The sequence below is a fragment of the Zonotrichia albicollis genome, chromosome 5 (assembly GCF_047830755.1).
Source record: "Zonotrichia albicollis isolate bZonAlb1 chromosome 5, bZonAlb1.hap1, whole genome shotgun sequence".
Lineage (NCBI taxonomy): Eukaryota > Metazoa > Chordata > Aves > Passeriformes > Passerellidae > Zonotrichia > Zonotrichia albicollis.
The window spans coordinates 65704104-65718214 of record NC_133823.1 but is presented as its reverse complement, the minus strand read 5'-3'; the positions used below and the strand labels follow the sequence as shown (position 1 = coordinate 65718214).

At 40.0% G+C, this 14111-nt stretch overlaps 1 protein-coding gene across 3 annotated transcripts in view; it reads right to left on the bottom strand.

Annotated features, from left to right (window-relative positions):
* SLC7A11 (solute carrier family 7 member 11) overlaps nt 1-14111 on the bottom strand; it is a 64648-nt gene that overhangs the window by 31420 nt on the left and 19117 nt on the right. For all 3 annotated transcript variants that reach the window (XM_074541985.1, XM_074541984.1, XM_005485635.4), the window contains 2 exons: nt 12466-12565; nt 9431-9475 (listed from right to left, as the gene is read on the bottom strand). In XM_074541985.1, coding sequence (XP_074398086.1) covers nt 9431-9475; nt 12466-12565 — 145 coding nt within the window. The remainder of the gene's footprint in view (nt 1-9430; nt 9476-12465; nt 12566-14111) is intronic.

Sequence of the window (14111 nt, the reverse complement as noted above, 5' to 3'; positions counted from 1 at the left end):
TGTCAAAGACAGGGCTGGGGATTTGCCGTGTTTTCTGCATGCATCTGGGTCCCTCCAGACTCAGGCTGCACAGCACACTGTGCTCTCTATTCCCTCTCTCTTGTGACACAGCGCTGCTGTGAAGCAGGGCCTCATGCACCTGTGGGGCAGGGGACACTCAGGTGAGGCAGGAGGAATTTGCATTCAACAGCCAAGAGTAAGGAAAACAAGAACAGGAGGATTGAATCTGCATCCTCACTTAATTATATATAGTAGCTACTATGTTGAAAGTCTCAAAAATTACAGGGCCAAAAAAATGTCTTCACTACAAGACTACAGGATAACCCACATTATCAAATAAAAAAATCCAGTCCAATGTAATTGAAGTTAACAAAAAAAGAAAGAAACCAATTATTTGGACTTTAGTTTGGGTTACCATCAAATTCCATTCTGAATCTTTCCCCATTTTTACCTCAAGCTGGTAACACAGTTAAAATCACAGTTTTCCTTCTTATTCTGGTTGGAAATATTTTGTGAATTCAGTGACCCCCAACAAATCCTATCACAGACAGAACCCAATCAGGGCTCACAAGCAAGTTGCAACCCTTGAATCATTTGCATCTATCACATGAAACTCAATCACATTTTGACAGCAGATCCAACAGATTGTCAAGATTAGGGCATTTATGGCACATCTCCTGAGGGGTGGGATGGAGAATAATCTTAGGTTACAATGTAAGATGTAAACAAAAGTATGTATTCTATGACTAACTGTTAAAACCAGGTGGGGCAGTGTTATTTATCTCTTCCATGATTCATGCCTGATAACTCCAGGGGATATCTTCTGTTAATGGGCCATCAAGCTTCACTGAATGACTCTTAAATTACACCATCCCATTGTGAGAGGCTCCGCCCAAGGGGAGGAGCCAAGCATTCCTAACTGCATATAATCTGAGACTTGGAGCACCACAAACAGCCTTATCTATTGGATTCCCAGAGGATAAGAGCTACATAAACACCATTGGACATTCAGAGGAAGACCAGGCCTTTCTACAGGATCCCTGCTCCAACAGAACCAGCCCTGTCACTGCAGGAGGGGCCGCAGCCACCACTTAATGGGGCTGCTGCCAACACCCTGACCCACAGGGTGTCAGGCTGTATCCTCGCTCTGTCAGGTTAAGCCATTTTTTTTCATTTATTTTAATTTTCCTATTAAATTGTAGATCTGATGTGGAGTCTCTTACTGATTTGCTTTCAAACTAGTGCAAGAGTGAAGAAAGGAAATGTTGGAGCCAGAACGCAGGAGTATCCAAGGCGAGGTTGGAGGGGGCCCTGAGAAGCCTGGTCTAAAATCTCCCAAGCTAAGAGTGAAGAAAGAATATAAATAAAAGGCAAAGCAACTCAGGATCGCTGAGTCCTCCTCATAAGAGAATTTCCAACTTCCAGCAAGAGCACCATCCTCCAACTAAAAAGTATAAAATAAATTTATGAAGGGAGAAAAGTTTGTTCCCATACTGAGATGTCAGAAATCATGCATCCAAGACTGAAATACTTAGTTTCAGAAATGAGTTATTAGTAATTTCTAAAAGAAACAATAATTAATGAGCTGAAGATGTGAGTCATAGTAAGGAGCCAATAAGATTAGTGAGAAAGCAAAAGTAAAGGAAAGATCATTTTATTAAGAACAGCTGGTGAGTCAGCTCCCCTGAGAGCAAGTAATTGTCTATTTGTCCCTCTCAAACACACACAAATACTACTGAATCACATTCTTAATTAAATGTTTTTCATACATTTTACAAATAGCAAAACCCTTGCTTGGTTTCCTGAAAGTAGATTTGAGCTAGTAAATTAATTTCTTTTCTTTATTTGGTAGATTCAGCTCCCCATTAAAGGATTTTCTAGATCTGAAAACACAATTTTATCACTTACAGAGGGCAAAAATAAACTGCGGAAATTGTTGTTGAATTGACCAGGTTTGGACACCTCATCTGAGGTGCCTCCCAGATAACTGAAAGAATTTAAGCAGACTGCAATGCTGTTAGATATAGTCAAATTTAGAAAGTATAAAACTTCTATTAAAGAGACATAAAAATAGCTGGGGGGAGGCTAATTAGGACATCCTCATTCTATGATGAAGAATGAGTATTCAAGTGCAAAAAATCTACCAAGACATAAATAATGTATAGAGGAAAAACTGCAAATGCTCACTTAACAGACCTGGTTTTCCCTTTAAGGTAATCTGATGGATTCACATGAGCAAATGGGCTTTACAAAATACTGGAAAGATTAGCATTTGTCTCTTTTCATTATCTTCAGGTCAAATATCACAATGTAATCCTATAACTTCTGCACTGAATATTTGGCACTGTAGCTTGACATGAAGAAAATGAATTGGAGTCAAATGTATCTTTTAGGAATAAGCAGAATATAATGATACAAGAAAGATTTCAAGCTCCAAGCAGATAAACCTTTCAAGTGTCTAAGAGTAGTGATATTAATATTCCTCTTCAGAGTAAATCTTGTCATTAAATTATATAATAACAACCAAAAAATGTAAGAAGCAGAGAGGCAGAAATATCAAAGGTTTTCATCCTCTCAATTAACACTGAAAAGATTTTTTTACTCTTTTGCTTACTGGGAGTCTGATCCCTAATCAGTGGTTAGATTGACAATGAGCAACAGTGCAATTCAAGTTTCTGACTGACTTTGGCAGGGGGCTGCGTTTTAATGAGAAGTGCCAAAAATCAGATGGCCACAAATAACAGGGGAGCTGGAAGAGTTGTAGCATGTCAGCCACCATTCCCCTCCCATCCATCTGCATCTCTGTAATTCTCACACAGATTGAAGAACACACCCCTAATATTTTATTTCTCTCACTCAGTCCTCATAGATGCAAAGTTGACTCTATAATTAGAATGAATGGGCGGCACACATTAGTTAGACATGACATTCACATTATTTAAAAACAGTATAAAAATAGATTTTATCAAACATTTTGATAGCCTGATTTTATAAAATGTCTGATGATATCAAGCTCGGGTGGCTTGCTATACAGCTACTGTTTCTTGGTATTTTGGAAAAGAAGGAATAAATTAAGTAAGAAGAACATGGAAAAATCTAATAGACAAACTGACTGTTCTCAGACACCAAGGTCATAGCAAAGCAATTCATTTCTTGGTTTTTCAACAGCACAAGACATGATTTATCAATCTGAGACAACACTTATAAACACTATACATCTCAATAATATGTTCTTTGCACTGTGTAATTTTTTAAACAATGATACATTGCCTGGGCTGGACCAAAGTTATTTTACAAACAAAAATGAAATATTTGCAAATGAAATGGTTCAATAAGGCAGGGGGGTGGGGGTGAAGGTGAAGGAGAGAAATGGAAAAAAAAAAAAAAGAGAAGAGATAGAGAGACAAAAGAAAGGATTATGCCAAATAGCAGCTGTGCTTAACTGCAACTGCAAAGTAATCTATGCTGTAAAATGTTTTCAGAATCCACATCCTTTGAAATTCTATTATTTTTGTCCACTAAATGAAAAATATTCCCTAAGTTCAACAACACCAACAAAAGCCTACACTGCCATATAAATAAAATTATTTAGTAAAACAAAAGCCATAAATTAACATCTCTCTCAAGTTGCCCACTTGATGGCAGACAGCCTTGAAGTCAGTAAGGAATTTGAGTCTAAGTTTCCCTCCCCTTAAAGTGAAACAATATTTTCTCTCTCTTCCAACACAAGCCTAATCTTCGCAACTTGAAGAATTCAGGCCAATCATCTACTCATAGTGAGGATGGAGCACAATTTTGTTAAAGTGGGATTCACTTTGGCCAGCATCTGACACAACCTGGCTCTGACTTTGACAGGGCTCTGAAAGTGTTGCTGTGATGTGAAAACACTTCTGTGTTAATCTTCTCTCTGGAGGCTGCCAAAATTCTTGATGAACTATAGCACTGATCCTGCAGTGCTCTGCCTAGGGAGGGAAGAGGGAAGTGCTCTTCAGGCATGAGCTGCTTTCAGGGTCTTGATTGAAAAAACTCAGCCTGTTTCTTGGGAATACATAGTGGGTGTGACAGTGTTCACAGGGGTCTGAAGATGAGGGAAGAGATGAGGATCTGACTCCATGTTTCACAAGGCTTGATTTATTACTTTATGATATATATTACATTAAAACTATACTAAAAGAATAGAAGAAAGGATTTCATCAGAAGGCTGGCTAAGAATCGAAAAAGAAAGAATGATAACAAAGGCTTGTGGCTCAGACAGAGAGTCTGAGCCAGCTGACTGTGATTGGCCATTAATTACAAACATCCAATATGGGCCAATCACAGATGCACCTGTTGCATTCCACAGCAGCAGATAATCAATGTTTGCATTTTGTTCCTGAGGCCTTTCAGCTTCTCAGGAGGAAAAATCCTATGGAAAGGATTTTTCATAAAAGATGTCTGTGACAAGTGGGTGTTCATGGATACGGATGAGATCAAAGACTATGTACAAGAAATTAGTCTGGAAGTTCATGCATGATTTCTACTCCTAAAAATTTCCTGCTCCAGAAAACATGGCTCCTGTCAATTTTCAGGTGACAAACTCCCTCAGAGACCTGGCTGTTCCTTCATTTGCCTATTATTTAACAATAAGACCTCAGTTTGAGACTGATCCTTATAGTGTAAGAAATCAAAAATATCAAAGCTGCAGGTGATGTGGCTGCACAAGTTTGTTTTGGTGAAGTTCTGCTTCAAGAATTATTTAGGTATTTTATTTGAAACAACAATTGCTATTGACCCAGCCTGTACATGCAAAGCATAATTTTCAAAAAAAGGAAAAGAAATTTGTTGTCACACTTTAATGTTGTTCCACATATTCTTGATACTAAAATTATTTCAGGCTATTTTTAAAAATTGTATATTAAGACTGCAACCCCAGCTCCTTCTAAAATAAACATTAACTTTGTGTTTCTTCGGGTGCTGCTAATAGCTGCATGAGAGAAGGAGAGAAGCATTTGAACAAAGAGGAATAAAGAAAGGAGTTCAGGCTTAAAAATGAGACATCAAAAAGGGGTTTAGTAAAAGACAGAAACAGCTACTTTTACATCTTATGATAATTGGGGTTATAATAATGTCCTTACACAAAAGAAGGAACAGGGGCATTTCCAAAGTGAGAATTCAACACTACTTCCAAAACTCTGTTCAAAAAGTAACGACGATCACTTTGAGATTTTTTTTAAGTGTTTCTGTTCTCCCTTCTGTACTGTAAAGGATGCTTGATCCCCTTGCTCCCGCTTTGCTCATTCCCTCTGTTTCTGCTCTCCCTCTCTAGGGTTTTGTATTGCCTCACCACCCCAGTGTCTCAGACCCAGAGTATTTATCCTACTTACAGACCTAAGTGTGGAATTTATTGCACCTGGGCAGGCAGCTGCACCTCTGCAGATTCCCACAGCCTCCAAAGCCCTTCCTGCCTCTACAAACAGCTGCTTGGAGCACAGAGGGGACTGGCCAAGAGCACAAGCATCCCCCTTTCCCTGCCTCTCTCCTGTATTCCCAACAACACATGCCATATTCCAAAGGGTCTCCCTGGTGCCGTATACCACAGAAAGAAATGCAATCCCTTTCTGGGAAACTTAAAGTCTAATAGCAGATGCTTCCACCTTCCAACACATCTCAGGATATATTCTAGGGCCCACCACCAAAGAATGTTTTGGGTTGGAAGGGACCGTAAAGATCATCTTGTTCCAGTCTTGCTGCCATAGGTGGGGACACCTTTCTCTGGGCCAAGATGCTCAAAGCCTCATCCCCACTCTGTGCCAGAGCATTCCTGCCATCCCTCTGCTGTAAACCTGGCACGTCCCCTTGGTACATTCACTGGGAGTTTGCAGCCTGCTGGTTCACATGGGCATGGAGCTGATCATTCGCCTCAGCTGCTTCCAAAGCTGTTGCACATCTGGAAATGCACAACTGTGACTGATTCTCAGGCAAACATTTACTTTGACAACTGCAGGGCAGAAGACCTCACTGTGCTCACCTCCTTTGCTGTAAGTAATTTGCATCGATCCTAACCATTGAAAAACATTACAAATTGCACATCTGGATGTGTTACAAGCTCTAAGTGGTACAAGCCTGTACTTTTCCTCTTCCTTTTTAAAATCAGCAGCATCATACCAACAGAAGTACCATACAGTAGAATCACAGAATAGTTTGGGTTGGGAGGGACCTTGAAGTTGTAGCTCCAAGCCCCCTGCCCATGGGCAGGGATACCTTCCCCTAGACCAGGTTGCTCAGTGCAGCCTTTAACATAATGCTCACAGGAAGAGAAAGACAGCATTTTAGGTTGAAAAAAAAAAAAAGGCAGTTTAGTCTTAATAAATGCCTACAACAGCAGAATAATGTGTGGGTCATCTAACATTTGCATTGGGTTTAGTGGGAGCTGAGACAGTTGCTACTGAGATTAATCCACACTATTCTCTTGCCCTGTAGCTTTGGGAACCATGGTGGAACAGCCCTTGGTTCAGGACATCTTTCCAACAGACCCATTCACAGGAGACAATCAAATAAAAAATATGTTCCAAACATTTCATTGAATTGCTTATTTCAGCTCAAGGGAGTCCAGAATCCCCACTTACAGGTGGTACAGAGATCTCTGTCACCACAGACAGTAACAATCCATTTGCCCCACCATCACCTGCCACTTATTTAGCAATTTTTAATATCCCACTCTCTTCTAGTCTATATTATACCTTAGCATGGAAATTGTAAAAACTGGGCATCCACTCATCCTCTCAAAGTGCAGCCTCAAGAGGAAGAGTGATGAAGGGAAGTTTCAAGAGCCTTGTGATAACATTGCACATGTAATATTGAGGTTTTTTTTTTCCAGTGCCATCCTGGAATACACTAAATCAGCCACGTTACATGGTTTACCCTCTAGTCCTACATCCTCACTAGCAGCACACATAACTTCAGCAGATCTCCAAAGATAACCTGGAGTACAGAGAAGTTCTCCTGAGACGGGAAAAGACAGTCTTCTTCCCTCACATCCTAGCTGCAATGGAAAAACATCATCAGAATTGAACCAGCACAATTTCTCTTAGCAGAGATATATCATGCTTCAAGGGGTGCTTAGCTTTTAAAAGAGAGAGGAGCTATCCTTTTCTGTCCTATGCAGCAGAGTGCAAAATGTTTAAAAATAGGCACTCCTGTGACTTCAGTCGCAAAAAACTCAACAGATGTAAAGATAGCTATAATGAAAATTACCAAGAATTCCAGTTAAAAGAACCACAGACACAGAAGTTGTTTGAAAAGTCACAAAGGGTGTAGACATCTGCACCTTTTAGAAGATCACTCGGTATTGGTGGTAACCGCATGATAATTTACAAATTTTATTGCTTCTACCTGAATTTAATCATACCACCAAGACGCTGGCTCCTAACCTATCTCCCCAGAATTTCCTGAAGAGCTAGATGTCTTGGACCAGAATCCCTTCACAGCTACATTTAGTTTCACATTTAAAATCAGTCTGTGACACAAAAATTTTTCAAAAGTAAAAAAAAAATCTGTAGGTTGTCTTTTGGTTTTAGTGTCTGTCTTTCATGATTTTATAAAGAGAACAGATCCTTGGTAGTTAAACCCTAGATCATCCAGCTTGAGTTCATGTGTGTCCCAAGCCTGGGAATCTTTAGCCAGCTGCTCTTTTTGACGATGTTCCCAGGGGTCTCAGGTTAAGGGAAGAGGTGAGGATCTGACTCCATGTTTCAGAAGGCTTGATTTATTATTTTATGATATATATTACATTAAAGCTATACTAAAAGAATAGAAGAAAGGATTTCCTCAGAAGGCTGGCTAAGAATAGAATAGCAAAGAATGATAACAAAGGTTTGTGGCTCAGCTCTCTGTCCGAGCCAGCTGACTGTGATTGGCCATTAATGACAAACATCCAACACGGGCCAATCACAGATGCACCTGTTGCATTCCACAGCAGCAGATAATCAATGTTTGCATTTTGTTCCTGAGGCCTTTCAGCTTTTCAGGAGGAAAAATCCTAAGGAAAGGATTTTTCATAAAAGATGTCTGCAACTGCTCTCCACTGATACAAATGCCTTAAAAGCACAGAAGCCTTCAGGTTTGAAAAGAACTCTAAGACCACTGAGTCTAACCACGAAACCAGCACTGCCAAGTCCATCACTAAACCATGTCCCCAAGTGCCACATCTACACATTTTAAATACATCCAGAGTCATGTTTACTAAACCACAGTTCCTAAAATGGCATCTTATCAGAACTGAAGAGTACTAGTGAAAAACTCATTTGTACATAGATATCTGTCATAATGATTATTCACAAATATTAATGCAGTATTTTCTACCTGGTCTCAGATTCCAGTCACATAATTCTCACTCTACATATCTAGATCACATCAAAGAGTGTGCTAAAACACAACACATCCCAAAGTCACTCAAACAATAGAAATCTGCCAGTGTTTCTACCAGCCTCATGTTTTATCATCCATTTTCTTATAATTTCAGGCCTCTGAAATAGCAGCAGATTTGGTTCAGACTTTGAAGAAACCAACAAAACTCTTCTGGATGCTCCCAGTCAATGGCTTGGGGTTTTCTTTCCCTATATGTCTCAGATTCATATTATCTGAGTGCACAGTGCTGAGGGTCCTTTTAAAACAATAAGCAATTTGGTACCCAGCCAGCTATCTTATTTTAAAAATCTAAGAAAATTTAGCCATTAATTTCTTTGTCAACTAAATAGCTTCTTTTCCTCAAAGAAAGAAAATTGATCTGGAAAGGCACATTTTCTTTAACTTTTAGAAAAAGTTAGTAGCCTTTTATTACTGGCCCCATGTACCAAAACACATCTACCCAAATAGATGGGACAAATCAAACTCTCCCTAACAAGACAACTTTCCATGTTTTACAGGCAGGTGATGTGGGAGTATTCAGCTCTGACTGGAAACCGGCTCCAACCCATATCCCCTGTTCAGTTTAATTAGATTGGATGCTTTGTGGCATGTATTCAAGATCCTGCATTTCTGAGACATCTAGAGCAAGTAGAACTAAGTATTTCATTAATATTTAAACACAGCAAAACTGACAAATATTGCAGCACATAAGTTTCTTGGGCAAGATTTCCCTGACAGGATATCAGTAGCTTCCACTGAAAGGAGCCGCTGATAGTTACTTGTATCCTGAGGGGGAGAACCAGAGCCCTAGAGACAGATCCACTTAATCCTGGAATACACTAAACCAGCCACTCTTTCAGTGCAGATAAAAGCAGAATACATAATAAGGTCACAACAGACCAAAAGTAGCAAATTTTCAAGCAGTTGCAATTCAAATAGATACCAAATCTGCTGGAAGGCAAGCAGCTTGACCAGCATACAGAACTTTGAAGATCACTACTTTAACAACATTTCTCAAAAGTCAAGCAAAACATTAAGTACGTACTTTTCAGGGTTTTCCACTTCTTCGGTGACAAAATTGAGGTAAAACCTAGAAAATAGTTATAAAATGTATGATAAGATTTATTCCTATATTTTTATTCTGTATTTCTCTCACTAAGAATCAAGAAGATGATTTTAGTTAAGCACTGCTGTTAATTGCAGTAGGCTTTGCAGGCCCATGTTTGGATTAAGGAGAGAGGGATATTTAACCTTCCCTTATCCTCACACTCAGGAAGGGAATTCTCAGAAAAGACAGCAAAGCAGGAGAAGAAAAAGACAGTGACTATGTACAGTCAGTGCGTAATTAATTTTTTTCCCCCTGAGCATACTACACAGTTAATGGTTTACCCTAATTCCATACATAAGCACACACATGCACACTTCAAGCTTTATATTCCATTTGTGCTTGCTGCCTTTTATCCAGTACAGGCTGCACTCTGATCACATTCCAGCAGCATTCAAGGGAGAGCTCTGTATGGGAATTCATAGGAGCTGCTCACCAGGCACAGCCCTGCATGCAAAGCAACCACAAGCCTCAAGGCCACTGAACCCTCTGTTCTACATTTATTAGCACTCAGTCTGTGCCTGCCTGGAACACAATTGTGCCTGGCTCAGAGACAGGCCCAAAGTCAGATCTTGTCTAATCAAACAGAGCAGTCAGTACAGCACCTATGCTGGTCTTCTGATCTTGTGCAGAAAGACAAATGGCACCTGAGCCAGCACTGCTGCTGTGAATAAACCACTGGTGACCAAGCTGGCAGGAAGTCTGGGAGATTTGCCCCATCACAAGTCTTGGAGCAGAACTGGGTTAGCAGAACAAGTTAAGGTGGCTTTTTAAAAGTAGTGATTTTGTGACTGAGCAAGAAATTCTTTGCCACCTTGTGCAAAAACATCGGTACTTGTTTTTAAACTTTCTAGCACATAGAGCACAGAAGAAGATTTAGGCTAGATATACGGAGGAAAGTCTTTCCAGTGAGGGTGCTGGAGCACTGGCACTGGTTGCCCAAGGAAGCTGTGGATGCCCCATTCCTGGAAGTGTTCAAGGTCAGGTTGCATGGGGCTTTTAGCACTCTGGTCTGGTGGGAAGTATCCCTATCCTTGGCAGGGGATTGGAACAAAATTATCTTCAAGGTCCCTTTCAACCCAAACCATTCTGTGATAGCCCAGCATCAGTCCTTTTATTGGTGCAAAGGCATGTTTCCTCGCATTCTTTTCTCCACATTTTCAGCCAACATTTTACATACCCCATAGTCTACACTTGCTCTTGGCAGGATGAACCCACACACAGAAGAGATACTGCTTTTCTTTTCTTCAAAGCTGTATCTTTAAAAGTTAACAGTTAAAATTTAACAGTCTTGTGAGCTATGCATAAAATTCTGCCTGCATCCCAGGACACATCACCAACACTTTCAACACTCCTTTATATTCAGCTAATTGCATTGATTTAGCCCCATGAAACTGATAGTGCAAGGATATTGCCACTCCACTTAATGGTCTGCTCCTCGTGATGAGGTGATGAATTTTAGTTGATAACAAAGGAAAATAGACAGCAGGGAAGAACAACTGGCCAAATTAGGTCTTTTTCCTGCTAATTTCTTTTATAAGTAGCAAATAAGGACCTTGAAATAAAAGTCAGAAGATGTAAAGGGAAAAAAAAGGTAATTTTTATTGCAAGGCTTTGAACAGTTATGTGAAAAATGGGAAAGAAGCAACAGAATAACAGTATTTTTGATTAAGCATTTTGCAGGAAAGAAATTCTGAATAATAATAACGAGTTTTTTAAATTGCTTTCATACAAAAACTTGGGTTAATATTTAAAAAGTGAGAAACCATCACATGCATGGATATGAGAGACAGAGTCAGTTATAGGAGAGAGGGGGAAAAAAGTAGAGATTCTCCACATAATCAATTCCATTTCTTTGAGGCTTCAAAATGCCAGGCTCTTTTCTTACATGTCTATCTCAGATAAAGGCTTTGGACTCTCTTGGGTGTCTTCCCCTGCTGCCATTTAGTATATAAAGTTCTGTTCATACTTCAGTGTGCACATTTATAATGCTCCTGCAACTGGGGAGTTACAAATGGGCAGAGAACTCCAATGCCCGGCCCATTGTCCTTTCATATTAAATAAATAAACCCCTTATCTTGCAGCCCTCGCTTTTTTTTGTGCAAGGTAAAGGACTTGGCTGCCTGTGAGGCTATGGGGAGCAAAGGGAAGGCCTGCAGACAAAGCTATCTCAAAATAAGCCCACTCTGTGCACTGCAGTCTGCTTCCTTCCCCCCAGGCTGCTGCTGCTAAAGCCCTTTGGCACTGCACAATGCAGAGCCCCGAGGAGCATGAATAAATTGTAAAGGCAGCTTCCAGAAGGGGCAGCACCTTTCAAACCAGCTGCTGTGTGCTTTGGAGGGAAAAGAGAGAAATGACTTGAAAGTTCTAAGCAGGATACCTGAAGGTAGATTCTCATACCTTTGCTCACAGTCAATCGCACCTGACTTTTGTGGAAGCCAGCTGCACTTCTTTTAAGTATGGTCCAGATCTCTCAGACCAAGAAGTTAAAAAATCTAAAGATTTTTATTCTGTTTTGTGGCCCATACCAATCTCATTGTTCCTTACTTGTCAAATACTGCTCTTACAAAGCAAGGCTAAGGGTAAGCCATTTTGCAACAGAATCATAGATTTGTTTTTTTATAAAATTACTGACTTCTTCAAAAAAATTAAAGCTTCATTTGTACTTTTATCCTTTTATTAAAATATTTAATGAAAAAAATGAAGAATATTCCTTTCTTGTGGTGTGATTATTGTGGTGGTCAGTGCATGTTTATATATTATACACTGAAAAAAAAAAATCTTTCCCTTCCAGAGCTGCTTGCACAATCACCACTGAGCATATGGAAAAGTGATGACAACTACCCTAGCTGTATGATGTAGCTTGGCAAAAGATGTAGAATTGCTACTCATTGCTTCGTATAAATAAATAGCTTTGTTAAAGCACATTAGTGGGTTTTTTTCAGGACAAACACATATAAGTTTCATCCACTTACCAGCCTGAATAGGCATACATTCCTGAATAGAAAGCAAGTGGTAATCCCATAACACTGGCATCATTCCCTGCAAAGGCATTTTTAAAGTGCTGTGTTTCTCCTGCAAAATCAACAACAAAAATGTTGAAAAATGAGCTCTTTGGTCATAACTAGTTAAAAATATATATATATAACACGTCATGGAACATTTATTTAACATCATTTAATCACACAACAGTTCACTGACATGAAGTTCTGCCCCTTGATCTTAAATTCTGACCCAACTCTCACAGCCATAATCTGCCAGCAATTGTAAAAGTCTTTGTGGAATCTGTATTCATACAATAGGAGAATTTGACCTATTAGTTTATTTCAAAGCATGCTGAGCTTGATGACACTCACTGCTCTGTCATTCCCAGCACTGACTTACATCAACATGAAAGAGCAGAATGAGCTCAGTAGTTTTCAATGTGGAAAATTTCACTTGTTCAACATTTTAATCAGAAGGAACTTTGCTGGCGTTTCATTCAGAAGAAACATTTATAAGATAAATAAATCCAAAATCCTAGAAATTTCTACCATTGAAAAATGAGTTTAGTAACCCCCAACCATGATAATCAATACTGTATTAATATTACATTGAGAATTATCTATATATCTATAAATGGAACACTTTTGTTATGCTCTCATTCATTTACAAAGCACTTTATGGTTTGTAAAATGTCCCTACCATATCCCAAATTTCCTGAGAAGCAATGATCCTCCACAAATATGGAGCAGGAAGAAACTTAATTAATTCAGATTTAAATTAGCAATGAGTCAAATCCTCTACCTTTGGTCTGGTTTTACTAAGCCCTCAGTCAAAATCCCTGTTGAAGCAGAGGCTTTTTGGTTAAGGGAGGAACTGTGGCCAGAAGAAGGTCCCAGTGGAGGACCAGGGACACTTAGCTGAGCTACATCAGGGCAACAACCCCCAAGGGTTGGAGCAGGTTTGACCTGCTCCAAAGGTCTAGAAAAAGTGGGGTGGATGGGAACAGAGAGAAATTTTACACATTTCATATGTCACAGGCGAGACTGTCCTGAGTTGGCTGTATGGTGCTTTTATCCCCAATCGTCTTGTGTTCATGCTGAATAGTAAGTTTTGCACCTTTAAGACTTATTGCAAAGAGTGAAGGGGGGAGAGAAGTGCAGGTTTTTTTCCTCCAGACACTGCTCTCACTCCCCCACATTCCTTCTCCTGGACTGTTGCTGTCTGTGGACAGACAGGAGGACAGAGCTCTTCCTTTGCTTTTTAGTTAGTGTTAGCTGGCTGAGGCAAAGGAGTTCCCTGGACTGTGTTTTTTCCCTTTTCTTTGGAGCTGTTTAACCTGCTCTGGCCTGAACACACAGGGGAGCACCGGCAGCTGCACCTGAGGCCCACCGGGCCGGGCCTGGCCTGCGACATTGCCAGCACTGAGGGACTGACCAGAGACTGAGTGAGCTCAGCTGCAACCCGGGGAGGGGCTTTCTCAGTTTTTCATCGCTTTTGGAGTAGCAAGAAGTCTCATTGTTTGATATTGTTTTAGTTTTATTGTTTAATAAACAGGATTTTTCCACCTTTCTCCAAAGAAGTATTTTTATCTCCTGGACCAGTTGCGGGGAGGGGCCGATTAGATCTGCTTTTCCCA